General features: G+C 36.3%; 1 protein-coding gene across 5 annotated transcripts in view; it reads left to right on the plus strand.

Moving 5' to 3' along the window:
* The window catches only part of PCMTD1 (protein-L-isoaspartate (D-aspartate) O-methyltransferase domain containing 1), a 76,321-nt gene extending 56,293 nt beyond the window's left edge, over nt 1–20,028 (plus strand). For 3 of the 5 annotated variants that reach the window (XM_010369143.2, XM_030937393.1, XM_030937392.1), the window contains 3 exons: nt 4,881–5,052; nt 6,995–7,118; nt 16,923–20,028. In XM_010369143.2, coding sequence (XP_010367445.1) covers nt 4,881–5,052; nt 6,995–7,118; nt 16,923–17,290 — 664 coding nt within the window. In that variant the 3' untranslated portion in view covers nt 17,291–20,028. The remainder of the gene's footprint in view (nt 1–4,880; nt 5,053–6,994; nt 7,119–16,922) is intronic. The other 2 variants (XM_010369146.2, XM_010369144.2) reach the window with 2 other exon arrangements.

Raw genomic sequence — 20,028 nt, forward strand, 5'->3', positions numbered from 1 at the left:
CGTCTAGTTATTCACATATATAAATATGTATAAATATCAGTAAACATTTACCTGAATTCTTTTTTTCTTTGAGACAGGGTCTTGCTCTGTCACACCGGCTGGAGTGCAGTGGCATGGTCATAACTCACCGTAGTTTCCAGCTTGTGGGCTCAAGCGATCCTCCCACCTTGGCCTTCGGAGTAGCTGGGACTATAGGCGTGTGTTACCATGCCCAACTGATTTTTTAAAAGAAATTTGTGGAGACAGGGTCCTGCCATGTTGCCCAGTCTGATCTGGAACTCCTGGGCTCAAGTGATCCTCCTGCCTTGACCTCTGAAAATACTGGGATTACAGGAGTGAAGAACCACACCTGGCCTACCTGAAAAATTGTAATCATAGAGTTTTGGAAAAAATATTAACTGAAATTTTGGCCACTCTGTAACTTGATTGGTATGAATTTGTTTACATGAAATGCTGTATAAAAATAAGTTATGGGCCCGGTGCAGAGGGTCATGCCTATAATTCCAGCAGTTTGGAAGGCCCAGGCAGGTAGATTGCTGGAGTTCAGGAGTTCAGAACCAGCCTTGGCAACATGATGAAGCCCGATCTTTACTAAAATACAAAACATTAGCTGATTGTGGTGGTCCACGTCTTTAGTCCCATCTACTCGGGAGGCTGAGGCACAAGAATTGCTTGAACCTGAGAGGTGGAGGTTGCAGTGAGCTAAGATTGCACCACTGCACTCCAGCCTGGGCAACAAAGCAAGACCTCCTCTCAAAATAAAATAGATAGATAAATAAGTCATGATATTAGTATCAGAATACTAAATGTCTTAAGATTCTGAAAGTGTGCCCAATCAGAAAAACCTAAGTTCATCTATAAGTACTTTATTGGAAAGTTAATCCGTAATCGCTTTACAGATTGAAAAAAAGTAAGAATATGCATTTTGAGAGGTTTTTCTTTAACTGATTGTGAAGTTTTATGTATTATGGCTAGAAAAGGTTAAGCCATACTTATAATAATAATCCCTAGATAGGACACTGTCTGGGGAAGACATATTTCTTGTAACCCCTCAATTGGTAGTGTTGTAGTTTTCTTTGTAGTGTGTTTAGCATATGAGTTCTCTAATATGTTCTAGATTTTTTAGTGCCAACATTTAAAAATATCCTTTTTTGTCCAATTTTGTTTATATCTTTCGATTTTTATTTTTAAACTTGGTACATCCCTTTTTGAATATTGTCTTAAATTCAAGGAAACTTTCAAATTTGAGTATTCTGTTAAAGGAAATCAATTTACACATGTTAAATGAAAGTATAAAGACCCCATATATGTGTTTGCTAGAAGTAGAGTTGCAATTACTAGAAATTTATTAGAGTTTTGATTTTTCTCTGCAGTTATCCTTTGTATTAATAATTTCCCTTAGATAGAAGTAGATATACTTGTTCTGCTTTACATTAGAGGGAAAAACATTCATGTTGTTTACTAGAATAATAAGGTTGGTTGATTTGAGATCTTCAGAAAGGCCCCCCTGGTCCAAGAAAAACCTGCCTTTTAGTTATAGGAGAGTTGATTATTCATTAAAGGCAAGAGTTTATTTTGTTTTTCCTTTTTTGGCATGTTGGGAAAAAAACTGTATTCTGTAACATGAAGCTACAGTTATTATAATAACCAATTTAACAAAATATAAACCATTATGTTACTACAGAGAAGTACCATAGGTGGCCGGTCGCAGTGGCTTACGCCTGTAATCCCAGCATTTTGGGAGGCTGGAGTGGGAGGATCACTTGAGGCCAGGAGTACGAGACCAGCCTGGGCAACATAGCGAGACTCTGTGTCTGTATTTTAAAAATTAAAACAATTAAAAGAAGTACCATAAGCATATGCTTTTCCTGTAACTTTATTTCTAGAAAAGCTTCTCTTCTACTCCTGAGATTTTTGTGATTAGCATATTTAATTTGTCAAATTTGGGTTCATATTCGACCTTGGTAGGTAGAAAAGTTAGACATTTATGTTTCTTTTTTTAATTTAGTTCATTTATTTAATAAATGTATTTTGAGGACGAATAGGTGATGGAGATACAATTAAATTCAGAAGAAATATTCAAAGAGATAGCAGGAAAATACATTTTAAAAATGTTTCAAAGGGAAGATTGTGTTAAAGTATTAGAAGCAACTCTTTATTAAGTAAAAGGGTAGTTATTTAGTATTTTCATTTTAGGTGATTATTAAAAAGTATGTATATTAATATGCAAATATAAAAAGAATTCGATATTTTACATTGTTTAAAAAAGTCTCTGAAAACCCATGTGCATTACAGATTATCTGATCTTGAACTAGCCACATTTTAAGGGTTTACTCCCCACAGTGGTTGGTGGCTTTCATCTTGATAGTGCAGCTCTAGATTGTCCTGTCTCATCTTTCAGATCCCAGCTTGCCATTTCTCAGGGAGCCCTTCTCTCATCCCCATGCCTGTCAGTTTCCCTTTAGAGCATTTATCACAGTTGTAATTTATATTTCAATTAATAGGATTGTTTGATGTTTTTCTCTTCCATTAGATATAAACATGAGTGTCTCCCATTGTATTCTCAGTCATTGCACAAAGCTAGTGCTCAGTAAATAGTATTTGACTGAAGGAAGTGTGCAATTAGTGGTATCAGGTAACTTGCCCAAAGCACATATTTAATTTTAGAATCAAACACTAAATTATTTCTAACTTATTTTGCTGTGATGAATGTGTATAAAATACCACTAATATGAAAAGTGGTTTTAATTGTAAGTTGTCATTACCTGTAATGGTATTTTCCTTGGCGATATGTGTAAGCTACCACATATTTTTAACTAGTAGGAAACTTTTAAAACTATAAGCATATTTTTTAGTTGATGTAATGTATCTGATAAAGAGGTTTAATAATCCAAACATTTTAAATTATTTAAATTCCTTAGTCTCATTCTGAAAATTATGAGGTTGAAATAAATTATGATAAAATTAAAGCATTTAAAATGAATTTCTATAAAGTTTTTAGATAGACCTTACTGAAATAGTCCAACTTATTTTTAAAGAATGCTTACTGTGATAAGATGATTAAACCATGTGATCTATAGTATCTAATTACTTAAAAGCCAAAAATTATATTTTGACCATATTTTTAAATCCAAGATTATGGCATAGTTTTGAGTATAAAAGAGAAATTACGATTCTCTAACATAGGTAAATTCACATTTTGTGTGTGCTGTGCAAGTAGAAAGGATGAGATACTATTAAAGAATGGAGTAAGATTTCATTGCAAAGCTGATGTTTGAGCTATATCTTGAAGGGATATCAGGCATTAAGGGTAGAAGGAGAGGGGAAGGATATTTTAAGTTAAGGGAACAGCACATACACAGATGCAAGATTTCAGAACACCGTGTGTTGGTTCCTGTGAGGAATTAGAAGCAAGTAATTCAGTCTACCTGCAGAGTAGTATGTTCAGGCTGGGGCATAGACAGGAAAGGAGTCTAGTAGAACGACTTGACGGTAGACTCATAAAGATTCCCCATGGAGCACTCCTAGGAGCTTGAACTTATCCTGCGCAGTAGAGAGCAAAGGGATAGAAGAGAGACCTGAAAAATGTGATCAGTGAGGTGACAGTTACAGTAAAAGAAATAATGGGGCATGGACTGCCTTAGCGTGGGGGCATGGAAACAATAGTACAGGGATACCCTTGACCCTTCTCATCCCACCTTCTGTCTCCTTCCACCAAAAAGATAAGAAATGAAGGACAGGGCATAGATTTGGGTAAATTTTCTTCTTTAGGAAATAGATGTTTATAATGTGTCTGTGTTTTAGTGACTCTGAATGGAAACTTAATTGTGTAATAAGTCTATTAATTACTAAAGGACAGGATATATTTTACAGAGTAAAAATGATTGTGATTCAGATCAGTGTTATTTTTCACTGCATGCCAAACCTTTTAATGTAAATTATTTCATCCTTAAATAATAGTGTGCTTTTCCTCTATGATCATATTTATTCAACGTAAAAGTGAAAGGATACAAATTAATTTTAAAAAGATTACCTGTCTTATTAGTGCATTGGGGTTTTAATTACATTTATATTAGAGCCTGTTTTCAGTTTTGTTTTTATCAGAATTTAAGAAATAAAGTAGAAGTCCAAGTAGGATAGTTTGTCATAGCATAACTCTGTGTACCATGAACCAACACTGTAACCAGGACCAAGCAGCCCAGATAAAATACCTTTGAAACCATATCTCATGTTGCTTAGGGAGATCATCGGGGCCAAAGCAGCAACATGAAAAAACTAGTATTCATTCTGGTCTTTGTCCCAATCAGTAATATTCCTCAGTCAAAATTTATTAGAAACTCTTCCTAACCTTACTGGTTGCAGGGGTGTGTGGTCAGGACACTCGTATCTTTTTTTTGACAAAGCTCTCCCACTTTTACCTTCAGCAAAAATGTCAAACTGAGAGGAATTCTATACAAAGCCTTCTCATTTCTGCTGGCCCCTTACCTTTTTTGGAAAGGACAATGCAAAGTGAAGCCTTTTCTCATTTATTGATCCTTATGATTCTCATTGTTATCATATGTTATTTTGGGAGTGTCACAATATTGAGGTTGTGATGGGCTTTTCATTATATTTATTTCTTAAGACTTAAGTGAGGTTTCAGTGTGGCCAAAAATGTTAATGTTTTGAAAACACGTCTGTCCTATGTCATTGATAATAAAACAATACATTTGATGAGTGCTAAACTTAATAAATATTATATTTAAATAAAGTTTATAATCATTTTGTCCTTATAATTAATTTTGGTAACTTCCGTTATTTCAAAGGACTGGATTATGGTAAATTTTTTAGATCTAATATTTTGCTTAAGTGAATTAAAATATGTTTGTTTTTCAATGCAGATTTGAGTTCTGTGAACCTGCATTTGTTGTCGGTAATTGCCTCCAGATAGCATCTGACAGTCATCAGTATGATCGAATTTATTGTGGAGCTGGAGTCCAGAAAGACCATGAAAACTACATGAAAATATTACTAAAAGTTGGAGGCATATTAGTCATGCCTATAGAGGATCAGGTAACTTCCACTCCTTTTCTTTAGGGGCTTAGGAAGCAAGCACATTTGTTTAAGGTTGAGGAATTTTATTCAGTGAAAGGTACATTGTAACTTTTAAAGAAAAAATACTTTTCACCAGATCTATCTTATTTGTTTAGACAAAACTTGAAACATCTTAATTATTTAAACAAAGGAGATAGAGAAAATATCTCTCTACTATGACTAGAGGTAACTTGGGCTTTCAACTCGGCTCAGCTACTCCCTGTGCCTGGTGTTCAGCAAGCTGCTTCCTTCTTTAGTTTGCTTTCCCAGAAGTTGAATGTGATGATCTCTACTAGCTGCTCAGTTTCCCATATTCTTCAGTTCTTTGAACATGTCGAAAGGAAATCCTAGCCAGGCATGGTGGTTCACGCCTGTAATCTCAGCACTTTGGGAGGCTAAGGCAGGCAGATTGCTTGAGCCCTAGAGTTCAAGACAAGTCTGGGCAACATGGCAAAACCCCGTCTCTACAAGCAGATACAAAAATTATCCAGGTGTGGTGATGCACCTGTAGTCTCAGCTACTCAGAAGGCTGAGGTGGGAGGATCACTTGAGCCCGGGAGGTTGAGGCTGCAGTGTGCCATGATCATGCCTCTGCATCCAGCCTGGGGGACAAAGTGAGACCCTGTCTCAGAAAAGAAAGGAAATCCTCTTTGTGCTTTGATTTTGAACTACTTAACTTCATTAATAAGTGAACTAAAAAAAATCTTCATTAGTACCAAATAGACTCATTTGAAAATATTCTGCGGCTACTTATGAACATTATTAATTTTACTTTTTTAGCCTTGGTTTGGAATTACTAGGTATAATGTATGAAATACTGATTTACTCAGAAAACGGGTATACCTTTCAAAAGCAAATTACTTTAAAAAGTTATAAAAACACATTTAAAAAATATCTTTTATATTTACATTAACTGAAATCTGAAATGTTTAAAATACCTGCAGTTTGTGTAGTAGAGGTAGAGTATCTAAGGTGACTGGGACCTAGCATGATAGTTGTGGAGTTTATTTTTCTTGGGATCCCTTAACATCACCATGTGTCATTTACAGCTCAGTGGATCTCACTATCACCATGAACTGCTCTGTAGCAAATCATTTGTCAGATATTAAAAAGGGCAGAGTATATCAATATTCATTTTTAAAAGTTCTTGGAAAAATGTTATTAGAATGCTTCCAGGGCTTAGACTCCCAGTTAAACAATTTTTTTTGTTTTGTTTTCCTTTAGCAATACATTTTCAAATATGTAAAATGTGACTTCCTCATCAGTATTTTGTTAAACATTTACTGTAAACTATTTTACAAACATCAAATGTAGCAACGAGCTGCTTTTTGTGATAGAAGTTGAATATACTAATTAAACCTGAACAAGATGTGTATTGAACTAATATTTTTTTCGTGTGACCAGTGATGGGCATTTGCTGAAATGATAAAACTCCTAGTCTCTTTATAATTACATTTATTTGTGAAATATCAAGTTGGGGGTCGAATTAGAATCTGTATTCCATTAATATCATGGAAGAGCATGAAGTCAACATGTAGTCAAAATACGGTCTTATTAATATAATGCCTTAACCAAATTACTGAACCTGTCTCAGACATGTATTTTGAAAGGCAATGGCATGTATGGATTGTAATGCTTCTCCTAGACACTGTCAGACCACAGATCTAACATTGCAGACTCACTTGGCCATATTTGAGTATCCCATTTGCATTAAAATATCTGTATTAACAGCAAATAGTTTCATTCCTTTTATATTTTGTAGTAAATATTTAAATGGAATTAATTTGGTCACATTTAAATATAAGTGATTGTGTAGCTCTGACTGGCAGTTGTTCCCCTTAAAACAGTTTTGACTGTAAGGTGACCACATTGCTGGGATTAAGCTGTTCACTTTCTTTCTTTCTTTTTTTTCTCTAAATAGTTAACACAGATTATGCGAACTGGACAGAACACTTGGGAAAGTAAAAATATCCTTGCTGTTTCGTTTGCTCCACTTGTGCAACCAAGTAAGAATGATAATGGCAAACCAGATTCTGTGGGACTCCGTAAGTAGCTCTTCATATTTTCTGATTGAATTGTGACTTAAACAGTGTTTGGCTTTTATGCTTGGGATTTAAAACTATGTAATTATGAAGAATTAAATACTTATACAGTAAGATATTTGGTGGATTTATTCAACCTTTTTTTTTTTGGAGACAGTCTCGTTCTGTTGCCCAGGCTCGAGTGCAGTGGTGCCATGTCGGCTCACTGCAACCTCCGCCTCCTGGGTTCAAGTGATTCTTGTGCCTCAGACATCCAAGTAGCTGGGATTACAGGTGTGCGCCACCACGCCTGGCTGATTTTTGTATTTTTAGAAGAAATGCTGTTTCACCATGTTGGCCAGGCTGGTCTCAAACATCTGACCTCAGGTGGTCTGCCAGCCTCAGCTTCCCAAAGTGCTGAGATTATAGGCATGAGCCACTTCGCTGGGCCTCAGTTGTTTTTTTTTTTTTTTTTTTTTTTTTGTAAAGTAAAGCCCTCACCTTATACCAGACACTGTTAGCTACCTTCATGGAAACATAAGAAGAAGGGGCAGGTCAAACCAAAACCAAATTTATTAATTATAGTTTGTGATGTGGTGGCAAGTTACTGGTTGTGGGAAGGGTATCTACTATAGGTATGGTGGTAAGGAAGACCTTTCTGCCAAAGCAACATCTAAATTATGACCAGAATGATATAAAAAAAACTTGCCACATCAAGATTTACTGGCAGCATTTTTTCATACAGAGAGACAATAAATACAAAAGGCTTTATCTAGGCTGAAGAGAACTTGGTCATTCCCAGACCAGGCATAAGGTCCAGAGTGGCAGAAGCTCATTGGCTGGCTGTGGAGGATGGATTATCATAGGAAAAAAAGGCAGGCAGGCCAGTCAGGAGGCTTTTCTTACACCCACGAGAGAGTGGATGTTGGTGTGGATAGTGTTGTCTGAAGGCAGAAGAATAGCTGACTGGGGAGTGTGGGTGGAGGGAAAAGAGGAATTTGTTTTCCCTTGAGGCTAGCTGAGTGCTGGCGCTATTTACTGTTGCTAGGAAGACTGGAAGTGGCATAATTTGGAAATAGGAATAGAAAGATCTGATATTTTCCTTTAACCGTGTGTGAGTTGTCTGTTACCATACAGACAAATGTCAGGTGGCACGAACCTCCTTCATGAGTAGGGTATAAATGGAGACCCCTCAACGTGAACATGGCATTTTAGGCTAGGGATAGATAGAAATGGATGAGATCACTTAGCGGAGAGTAGAAATAAAGAGGAGATATTGGAGTTGGACCTGAAGTTCACCAATTTAGAGATAAAATGGAGGAAAATGGATTAGCGAAGGAGGGGCCAAAGGTGGTGGGGGCAAACTAGGGTCAGGTCCCAGGGTGTTGAAAACCAAGAAAGAAAAGTTTCAAGGAGGGAATGATCAACGTAATGGAGCAAATGAGAGCTTGAAATGGAGAGGAGAGAGTGATATTAATTGGTTTGGCTTAGATCATAGTATTTTTAACCATGAGGTAAAATTATTTACCAAAAAGGAACCTCTTGACTTAGTTTGCCTTTTAAATGAATTTATTTCATAGGAACTTGGGTTTATAGAAAGATATAATTTTGTTTTCAGTGCTCATTCTACTCTCTTTTGAGCCTCATGACTTTGGGACTTTTGGAGTGTTTTTGAAAATTATATGAAGTAATGTTTGTTTCATTTTGTTTTTACGATGGAGTCTCACTGTGTCACCCAGGCCGTAATGCAGTGGCACGATCTCAGCTCACTGCAATCTCCGCCTCCTGGGCTCAAGCAATTCTTCTGCTTTGGCCTCCTGAATAGCTGGGATTTCAGGTTCCCACCACCATGCCTGGCTAGTTTTTGTATATTTAGTAGAGACACGGTCTCACAACCCTTACATCAGACCCAACAACCCACCCAGTTTCAGGCAGTGGCGCCAGCCTGCCACTTGGAGAGTCTACCTGTAAATATATGGCGAATAGAGCCTAGTCAATGTGTGTGAGTCCCAGACGAAAGTAGGCACATCCCAGAGGAAAAGAGAAAGGAACGACAGCCAAACATGGCCAGCTGCTTTTTACACGCCTGAAATATACAAGCCTAGCCATTCCTTCACCCTTAGGAAGAATGTGTGCGATGATGCAGAGAGGCTGTCATGGCTCTGTGGTGAGTGTTGCTTGCTGAGAGTGTTAGTGGCGTAAATGTTTCTTCAGCTTGACCTTGGGAGAGTGCTTTGCAAGCATTTTTCTCTAATGGGAGCCACCGTCAAAGGTGATAGATTGACCACTCTACAGATTTGTGAGAGTCAGATTCTGATTCTGTGCTATTATTGTGATCTCATTTAGAAAGAAGTTAAGCAGTCAGTTCTAAAACAGTTTCAACCTTTCATAATTCAGAAAATGTTAGCAACCAGTTTTTCCAAATATACTTGTTAGTAGTCTATACTTTCGCTACTTACAAAAAGGATTTTAATCCATATGTAACAGTCCATATAAAACAAAATTAAAACTAAAATAAGAATGATTAAAAAACAAAGGATTATCATAAAGGAGACTGGAAACATGAGGTTACTGTGTTGAAATGTTTATTTAAACTTCCCATCTAGTCAAAAACAGGTATCACTGGGACACAGAAAATTATAGGACATCCATTTCTTTCTAGCACCAGAATCAGTGATTATCACTTGGCTGTGTATGCATTATATGATTGTTTCCGTGAAGTCTACTTTTTAGTAGACTACAGATGCTCCTCGACTTATGGTGGGACTATGGCCAGATAAACCTGTTGTAAATCATGAACATTGTTGAGTGGAAAATGAATTTAATGCTGGTAACACAGCACATGGTCCGCAGCTTAGGATGGTTTGACCTTACTTTGGTTGCAAGAGTGATACTCGTTTAGTAGAAACCCGAACCCCATCATGAGACATAAGGAGCTCCTCAGCATAAGGTGGGGTTACATCCTGATAAACACATGGTAAAGTAGAAAAATCCTACATTGAACCATTAGAAGTCAGAGACTATCTGTATACTCTATATATTTATGCTATATTAGTACTATTTATAATAGTAGGCTATACTGTAGTTACCGGTCCCTAAACTTCTTGCAACAATAATAACAAAACTGTTTTCTCCTTCCTAGTTTTCAAACACTAGAATTATAGTTTATGATAATTTTGATATAATTATCCTAACTGGATGGGAAGTAATAAAAGGAAGTAATGAAAAAATTTTCTGACACAGCTTGGCTTTGACGGTGGCCCAACCATAAGTGTCATACTTAAGAATGCCTATAGAATCCCTTGTTGATTTCTGTGCAGCAGCTGTTTAACTGTTTTACTTTGTAACTGACACTGTTAAAATGTCAGAATTCTATCAGTAGTCATTCTATTTTTTATCTGATAGTTTTCTTGTTTATTTTAGAAGCGTTTTGGTTGTAAATACGGTTTTATAATAACATAATTCATTAATGACATAGATAATATGCTATGAATGCACAATTTTCATTTTCCCTCATTTTAAGAATTTCAACACAAATCTAAGTAGCTGGTAAGACTGCCATTGGTTGGATTGAATGACATTTGTAACAGTGAATGTAAAATAGGAATAAATTCAATAGAATAGGGTAAAATGGAAAGGAGCCTAAATTTAAAAAAAAGAAAATCCATTATACCTCTGAACTATTTACAGACTAAATGATATGTCTAAATATTTCATCAAAATAGTCTGGGGTGGTGATGGGAAGAGGGATAATTGTTGAAGCTGAGTGCCCAGATAGATGGGAGTTATTAAACCATTGACTCTTTTCTGTGTATACAGTCATCACTCCTTATCCTTGGGGGATATGTTCCATTACCCTCCAGGGGATGCCTGGGCCTGCAAATACTACAAAATCCTACATGTATTATGTTTTTTCTATCTGATAACTGAGGCAGCTGCTAAGTTACTAACAGATGGGTGGTATATATGGTGCGGAAATGGTAGACAGAGGGATGATTCACATCGCAGGCAGGACAGCATGAAATTGTACTACACTACTCAGAACAGCTCACAATTTAAAATGTATGAATTGCTTCTTTCTCAAATTTCCCATTTAATATTTTCAGACCTTGGTTGACTGTAGAAAGCAGAAACTGTGGAAGGTGAAACTGCATAAAGGGAGACTACTGTACTTGAAATTCTACAATAAGGAGAAAAGTCATCAGTAACCAACAGTAACTTATAAAAAGTCAGGAATTATGTGAATTTCTAAAAAATAAAAGCTTCATATAGTAATAGAGCATGAAAAAAGTTTTAAAAATTGATATTTGCCAAAATTTAATAGGATGTTTGGAGAATAAGTTTTTGTGGGTGTGTAGAAGTAAGTCAAAATAGCTTGCTGTTGAGAGGGCATTATTCCTTAATTGTAGGGAATTAAAATATGAAAGAATGCAACTACCAAAAAACGAAAATAATATATAAATTATTTGCCAAATGTATCTTGTAGTAATCAAATTGCTCATATTAAACAACTTACTAAAGTGAAGTCATAATTTTTCATCTTGACTCGCCACTAATTTTATTACATTTAAAAATCCTGTTTCTTTCTGTGGTTTTTTTCATTGGGGTTGGGGAGAAGACATTCTAAAAAGAAAGATGCATTGTTTAAAGTTCAGGGGCAGAAGAGACTTCATAAATTGTTATGAAAAATTATTTCATAATTGGTGTATATACGCTACATTTTCTTTATCAAGTCTATCACAGATGGGTATTTGTGTTGGTTACAAGTCTTTGCTATTGTGAACAGTGCTGCAATAAACATACGTGTGCATGTATCTTTACACTAGAATGATTTATAATCCTTTGGGTATATACCCAGTAATGGGATTCCTAGGTCAAATGATATTTCTGGTTCTAGATCCTTGAGGAATCGCCACACTGTCTTCCACAATGATTGAACTAATTTACACTCCCACCAACAGTGTAAAAGCATTCCTATTTCTCCACATCCTCGCCGGCTTCTGTTGTTGTTTCCTGACTTTTTAATGATCGCCATTCTAACTGGCTGGAGGTGGTATCTCATTGTAGTTTTGATTTGCATTTCTCTAATGACCAGTGATCATGAGCTTTTTTTCATATGTTTGTTGGCCGCATAAATGTCTTCTTTTGAGAAGTGTCTGTTCATATCCTTTGCTCATTTTTTGATGGGGTTTGTTTGTTTCTTGTAAATTTGTTCAAAATCTTCGTAGATTCTGGATATTAGACCTTTGTCAGATGGATAGATTGCAAAATTTTTCTCCCATTCTATAGGTTGCCTGTTGCCTGTTTACTGTAATGATAGTTTCTTTTGCTGTACAGAAGCTCTTTAGCTTAAGTTGATCCCATTTGTCAGTTTTTTCATTTGTTGCCATTGCTTTTGGTGTTTTAGTCATGAAGTCTTTGTCCATCCTTATGTCCTGAATGGTATTGCCTAGGTTTTCTTCTAGGGTTTTTATGGTTTTAGGTTTTATGTTTAAGTCTTTCATCCATCTTGAGTTGATTTTTGTGTAAAGTGTAAGGAATGTGTGCAGTTTCAGTTTTCTGCATATGGCTAGCCAGTTTTCCCAACACCATTTATTAAATAGAGAATCTGTTCCCCATTGCTTGTTTTTGTTAGGTTTGTCAAAGATCAGATGGTTGTAGATGTGTAGTGCTATTTCTGAGGCCTCTGTTCTGTTCCATTGGCATATGTGTTTTGGTATCAGTACCATACAGTTTTGGTTACTGTAGTCTTGTAGTATAGTTTGAAGTCAGGTAGTGTGATGCCTCCAGCTTTGTTCTTTTTGTTTAAGATTGTTTTGGGTATGCAGGCTCTTTTTGGGTTCTATATGAAGTTTAAAGTAGTTTTTTTCCAATTCTGTGAAGAAAGTCAATGGTAGCTTGATGGGGGGATAGCATTGAATCTATAGATTATTTTGGACAGTATGGCCATTTTCATGATATTGATTCCCCTATCCATGAGCATGGAATGTTTTTCCATTTGTTTGTGTCCTCTGTTACTTCCTTGAGCAGTGGTTTGTAGTTCTTCTTGAAGAGGTCCTTCACATCCCTTGTAAGTTGGATTCCTAGACATTTCATGCTGTTAGTAACAGTTGTGAATGGGAGTTCACTCATGATTTGGCTCTCTGTTTGTCTGTTACTTTAGGAGTTCTTGATGTATAGGAATGCTTGTGATTTTTGCACATTGAATTTGTATCCTGGGACTTTGCTAAAGTTGCTTATCAGCTTCAGGAGATTTTGGGCTGAGACGATGGGGTTTTCTAAGTATACAATCATGTCATCTGCAAACAGAGACAATTTGACTTACTTTCTTCCTATTTGAGTACCCTTTATTTCTTTCTCTTATCTGATTGCCTTGGCCAGAACTTCCAATATTATGTTGAATAGGAGTGGTGAGAGAGGACATCCTTGTCTTGTGCTGGTTTTCAAAGAGAATGCTTCCAGTTTTTGCCTATTCAGATGATATAGGCTGTGGGTTTGTCATAAATATCTCTTATTATTTTGAGATATATTCCATCAGTATCAAATTTATTGAGTTTTTTTTAGCATGAAGGAGTGTGGAATTTTGTCACAGGCCTTTTCTGCATCTATTGAGATAGTCATATGGTTTTTGTTGTTGGTTCTGTTTATGTGATGGATTACGTTTATTGATTTGCATATGTTAAACCATCTTTGCATCCCAGGGATAAAGCAGACTTGATCATGGTGGATAAGCTTTTTAATGTGCTGCTGGATTCGGTTTGCCAGTGTTTTATTGAGGATTTTTTCATCGATGTTCGTCAGGGATATTGGCCTGAAATTTTCTTTTTTTGTTGTGTCTCTGCCAGGTTTTGGTATCAGGATGATGCTGGCCTCGTAAAATGAGTTAGGGAGGATTCCCTCTTTTTCTATTTAAATTTAAAATAAGTTTTCCTAGCAGTCAGAATTAGTATTGTCTCATTTGTTAAATCCCAATCTCATAACTGGAGGCATTGGAAATAAGGTACTCTTAAGGAATAGACAATATGGAGGATGTTTGAATAATTAGGACTGAGACTTATCTAAAAGGTTTTGTGTCAGTCAAAAGAACTTTTTTATTTTTTTTTTTAATTTTTTGAGACAGGGTCTCACTCTGTTACCCAGACTGGAGTGTAGTGGCATGACCATGGCTCACTGCAGCCTTGACCTACCCAGGCTCAGATGATCCTCCCATCTCAACCTACTGAGTAGCTGGGACTACAGGCATGTACCACCATGCCCGGCTAATTTTTCTTTTTTTTTGTAGAGACAGGATTTCACCATGTTATCCAGACTGGTCTCAAGATTATGGGCTCAAGTGATCCGTCTGCCTCAGCCTCTCAAAGTGCTGGGATTACCGGCTTGAGCCATTGTGCCTGGCCCAAAAGAACTTTTAAATGAAGCTCACATGACTGCTACTTTAGGAGTTCTGAGTGTTAGCAGCTACTAAAGTCAAGTCTGAATCTTTTCCATGCTGGGTCCAGTTGGTCTTGATAAATTTCAGGTATTCCTCTGATGATTTAGGATTGAAAGATACATCGCTGGAATAGCACTCAGTATTGGTAAAGAAAGAACATAATTTCAGTGTTGACAGAGAATACCAGTAACAGAAAAATTCAAGAGCCAAGATCAGCTGAAAAGACTGATATAATTTCTATTTCCTAGCTCCTTTATAATTTCTAAAACTTTAGGGTAGATTTATTCTTCACTCTGTTCCTTTACAGAGCTCTCTCAGGCTTAGTTCTGGGTGCTTTCCTCTACTCTTGGTCATTACATGTCATGATGGGCTGCTGACATGGGATTAGCATCTCCAGCCCCGACCTTGCCCCTGAGCTCCAGAGTCGTGATCTTATGGTGGCTTATGGTGGGAAAGGCAGCATACCCTCTGCAGTCAAAACCTGCATTCAGTACGTAATCTCCTAACATTGAGTTATTACTTGTAAAACATTGAAAATGGTGAGGAGTATAACATTGTAGTTGTTAATTATCTCTGAAATCTCCACTTTGGATAAATGATAGACAATTCACATCTAACACAAACTTAAGTACATTTTAAAATTTTCTTCTCAACCTGTTCTCTCCTCTATCTTTGTCATGTCAGTAACTGATACCATCATCTGCCCAGTTGCTCAGGCCAAAACCTTAGATGTTTTCCTTGATTATTTTTTTCCCTCCCTCATCCCCTACAGCCAATCCATTTCCATCCTATCTTCAGAATGTATTATACCTGAAATTTGTCCATCTCTCCCATCTATACTGCCACTCTCCATCAGAGTGTGTTCATATTTCAAGTGGATTACCAAAGTATTCCAGCTGATCTCGTGCTCCCAACTTCATCTGCACTAGCCTTCCTTCAGCTCCTTGAACATGCTAAGCTCGTTTACCTTTTAGGGCTCTGCTGTTCCCTCTGCCTCCAAGATGTTTACATGGCTGTTATATCATCTGGATCTTAGCTAGGACATGACCTTCTCAGGGAGACCTTTATGACCACCCAATAGAAAGCAACCAGGGCTGGGCGTGGTGGCTCGTACTTGTAATCCCAGCACTTTGGGAGGCCAAGGCGGGTGGATCACAAGGTCAGGAGATTGAGACCATCCTTACTAACACAGTGAAACCCCATCTCTACTAAAAATAACAAAAAATTAGCCAGGCGTGGTGGCACACGCCTGTAGGCCCAGCTACTCGGGAGGCTGAGGCAGGAGAATCACTTGAACCTGGGAGGTGGAGGTTGCAGTAGCTAAGATCATGCCACTGCATTACAGCCTGGTGACAGAGCAAAACTCTGTCTCAAAACAAAAAAGAAAGAAACCAGAACCCCACTTTTTCTGTCATATCATTGGTGTTTTGCTTTTTTTCTTGTATTCCTTATTTTTCTTCTTTATAATTGATTTTTGTTTACCAGCTTCTCCCTGATTATGTAAGTTGCATAAGTGCAGGGAGTGCAGACTTGGTGATCTAAATCATCCATTGTGTCTACATGAGTTCTTTAACAGTGCCTGGCAGGTATAGGTTAATACTTACTTGTTGATGAATGTTAAATAACTTAGTGTACGATTTTGGAAGATGGGCAGAGCAGATTTTTACATATAGAGGGCCGGGCATGATGGCTTACACCTGTAACCCCAATATTTGGGGAGGCTGAGATGAGAGGCTCACATGAGCTCAGGACTTAAAGAACCTGCTTAGGCAACATAGTAAGATTCCGTCTCTATAAATAATTAAAAAATTATCCAGGTGTGCTGGCGTGCACTTGTGTCCCAGCTACTTGGGAGGCTGAGGCAGGAGGATCACCTGAGCCTGGGTGGTTGAGGCTCCAGTAAGCCATGATTGTGCCACTACGCTTCAGCCTGGGCTATAGTGAGACCTTGTTTCAAAACAAACAAACAAAAACTATATAGGGGATGGGATCTCACATCTGTTGTTATGAATAGGTAGTACTTACCATATGATTTATACATCAAAAAGTATAAAAGTTATGCAGGATAGTCTCTCTCCTACTCTTGTCTCCTAATTACTTCATGGTCATGTACCCTGTTTCTAAATTCTTACGCTTCCAGAGAACTTTTATGCATATAAATGCCAACACACAAACACACACATATGCCCCTGTACATTTTAACTTCTGTGCTGTCCATTGGTCCTTGGCATATGATGACTACTCCGAAACCTTTGTTAGATGAAAGGTAGAGTTTTTATATTTTGTGTATTTTCTAAAATGTGCTGAGAAACACATTTTGTTTTATGAAAAAAGTGAACAATAGATAATGTTTTATTTTTAATATTTTCTTTCTTGTGTTTTGTGTTTGTTTTTAGCTCCCTGTGCTGTCAGGAATCTACAGGACTTGGCTCGTATTTACATTCGACGCACACTTAGAAATTTCATAAATGATGAGATGCAGGCCAAGGGGATTCCTCAAAGGGCTCCACCCAAAAGGAAAAGAAAGAGAGTTAAACAGAGAATTAACACTTACGTATTTGTGGGTAATCAGCTTATTCCTCAGCCTCTAGACAGTGAGGAGGATGAAAAAATGGAAGAAGATAACAAAGAAGAGGAAGAAAAAGATCACAGTGAAGCGATGAAGCCAGAGGAGCCACCTCAAAATTTACTGAGAGAAAAAATCATGAAGCTGCCCCTCCCTGAATCTTTAAAAGCTTACTTGACATATTTTAGAGACAAATAACTTAGATCAAGAAGAAAGAATGCCTACTGATAATTCCTTTAGTTAACTTGAAAATGTAGCATTTGTTAGGAGTTAAAAGAATTACTTCTTTCATCAGAGCAAATTATAGTGGAAAAAAATTATCACTTGTTTCTGTCAGTAACACAAATGATGTATTCAGTGAATAAAATAATCCCTTTTATAAAATCTATTTTTCTTTAAATCTTGGTAAAATGTTGTTTTAGCTTAGAGTGATTTCAAAGTGGAATGCAACAGTAGTCAAGACTTGTGTACTATAAATCCTTTTCTGATTCCTTACAGATTTGTAGTGCTGAGGGTTAGATTTAATTTTATATAAGGTTTAAGTAATTGTTAAGCTTATATAACCTGATCTGAATTGCAGTTGTTTGCATTTCCTCTATGAAAACTTCATTTATCTAATAAGGAAATCAAATGCTTTGTAGACCTATTTACCTTATTTGTGTTGCAATCACTGTTGCTGGGTTGCTGTATATATATTCCGGGCAATACATGAGTGCAATAACAATACAAGATATTGAATAATTTAGCTTTAAAAAAATCCCACAAATTTTATGAAATTTTACAGCCCCACTACTTCTGCTTTTGAATCTCTTACCAAAAGACATGGGTAAAATATCTGCTTCTCTCATAGAGATTTTAAGAGCACAGCAAGTGAATTATTAAAATAGAAAGTATATACTTAATACAACTCTTTATATGGACCCTGTAATTACATTTTCAGTATTTAAAGAAATGAGGTTATCTTAACTCTCTAGAATTTTAAAAGTATATTTAGAATTGTTTTTTCTGTAGTTCACCGTGTAAAGTATTTGGTTTTTCAAAAAAAGCAAAACCATTGTTATGTATGACTCTTGATAGGACACAGAATGAGTGAATGAGCATGAGTGAGGCCACTTTCTTGGATGGCTGTAAGTAGCAGGGCCAGGGTGGACCTGGTCAGCGGATGCACTTTAGCAGATGGAACTTCTAGTTTATCTGAATATTTATCTTTGACAAGGTAGGGCTGAGCCTACATTTGCTTTGGATCTTTCTAGTATAAGAAATATTCACAGAAATTGTATGTAGATACCCTTTGTTTTGAAAATCCTGTTCAGAATCATAATGTCATCTTTGGGACCTATGCCATGTTCATTTCACTTCTTCCCATATTTTTTGTGTTTCTTTTGGTAAAACTATAATGGTTTTCATTTTTTACTAAATATCACACAATTAAACGGTCCATATTTGAACTTTATTGTAGCTTATCAATGATAAAAAACAGGTAGTAACTACCATTGTTTGTTTGTTTGTTTTCCTAATAAGGCCTGAAAACAGCCATTCCTGGTTAAGAAAGTGTACAATGTAACATATTTGCTAGAGTTACATGGCTTATATATTTCTTAAAGGGAAAAATTTGAGAGTATCATGGACTACCACCAGCATTATTATTATAGTAGTTGCTCAGATTTGGTTAAGGAAGCCCAATCAATGTATAGTGAAAGGATTATTACCTCTCTGCTAAGATTGAGATATTGTTTCAAAAATCTCAGCTCCAATAATCCCACAGCATCTAAAAACAAGTGTTTGTGATCATGTAAGCACGAAATTGTTCCAAGTAAGTGAGGGTATTTTAGTTATGTGAAAGACAGTTTCATGGACGGTATTTGTTTTATACCAGTGACTGGGATGGTAGAACTGGGGTTACTTCTACATTTATTCTTAGATGATTACTAAACTGTTAAGAAATGCCCCATATCATTTGTATCTAGGAAAGAAAAAAAATCAGTTTCATACTGTTTTCATCTGTCAGAAATGTTCATTTTATTTTGAATTAAATGCGGCTTTTGAAGTTACCTTGAATTCCTGGTGACCACATGTTTTTATCTGGAAAACCTGGAGAAAGTTATCTGTCCCATCTCCCCTGCTTTTTTTTTTTTTAATTTTTTGGTTGGAGCTGCTGTTTAGATGATGCTTTTACTATGTAGGAGAGAGTTTTTGTTAAGGATATATTTGAAGATTGACTTTTCCATATTGTCTTTCATTCTTTGACCTTGGCAAAGTGTACAGTAGATTTTCATGATCATTGCATATTTCTTGTCATTGAAATGTATCTTTTATGTTTTTAAATGCATTCATTTTACACTTGTGACTTTGTCATTGACTTTAAGAGGTAGAAATAAAAAATGAAAATTAGAGCTAAAGCCTTTTTATCTATTAATGCAGATAGAATAAGAATACTTTGGGTTTGTGTTTTTTTTAATTTATGTTTACTTGAGTATGGAAAATTATGCTTTATAGGTGGAAAAGTAGTAAATAAAGATTAAGTAAAAGTAAGTGAAAATGATGGGGAATACAGTGATGGAATTTTATAGCCAGATAAAACAAGTATCATCTAATTTGGGTGTTTATTTTGCAGATGAGAAAACAGACCTAGAACCGTGGCATGTTTTGCCTGAAACATGGTGAGTTAGAGACAGGGCCTAAGATAGCTTCCAGCATCAGATTAATCCCAAGAAGCCATCAGCAACCTCAGAGCTACCCAAGAAGATAATTTAAATATATACTGCTTATTGGTCAATATATTTGGTTCTTAATAAAGAAAAATGTTGATAGCATACATAGTGGTAAAATAAAATACAAAAAGTGTGTGTTGAGATGATAAAAGTGAAGCAAAGCCTGTTAAATCATTGGAAGACTTGGAAAATTATTTTAAATAAACAATTACGTATAATTAAGCA

The sequence above is a fragment of the Rhinopithecus roxellana genome, chromosome 9 (assembly GCF_007565055.1).
Source record: "Rhinopithecus roxellana isolate Shanxi Qingling chromosome 9, ASM756505v1, whole genome shotgun sequence".
Taxonomy (NCBI): domain Eukaryota; kingdom Metazoa; phylum Chordata; class Mammalia; order Primates; family Cercopithecidae; genus Rhinopithecus; species Rhinopithecus roxellana.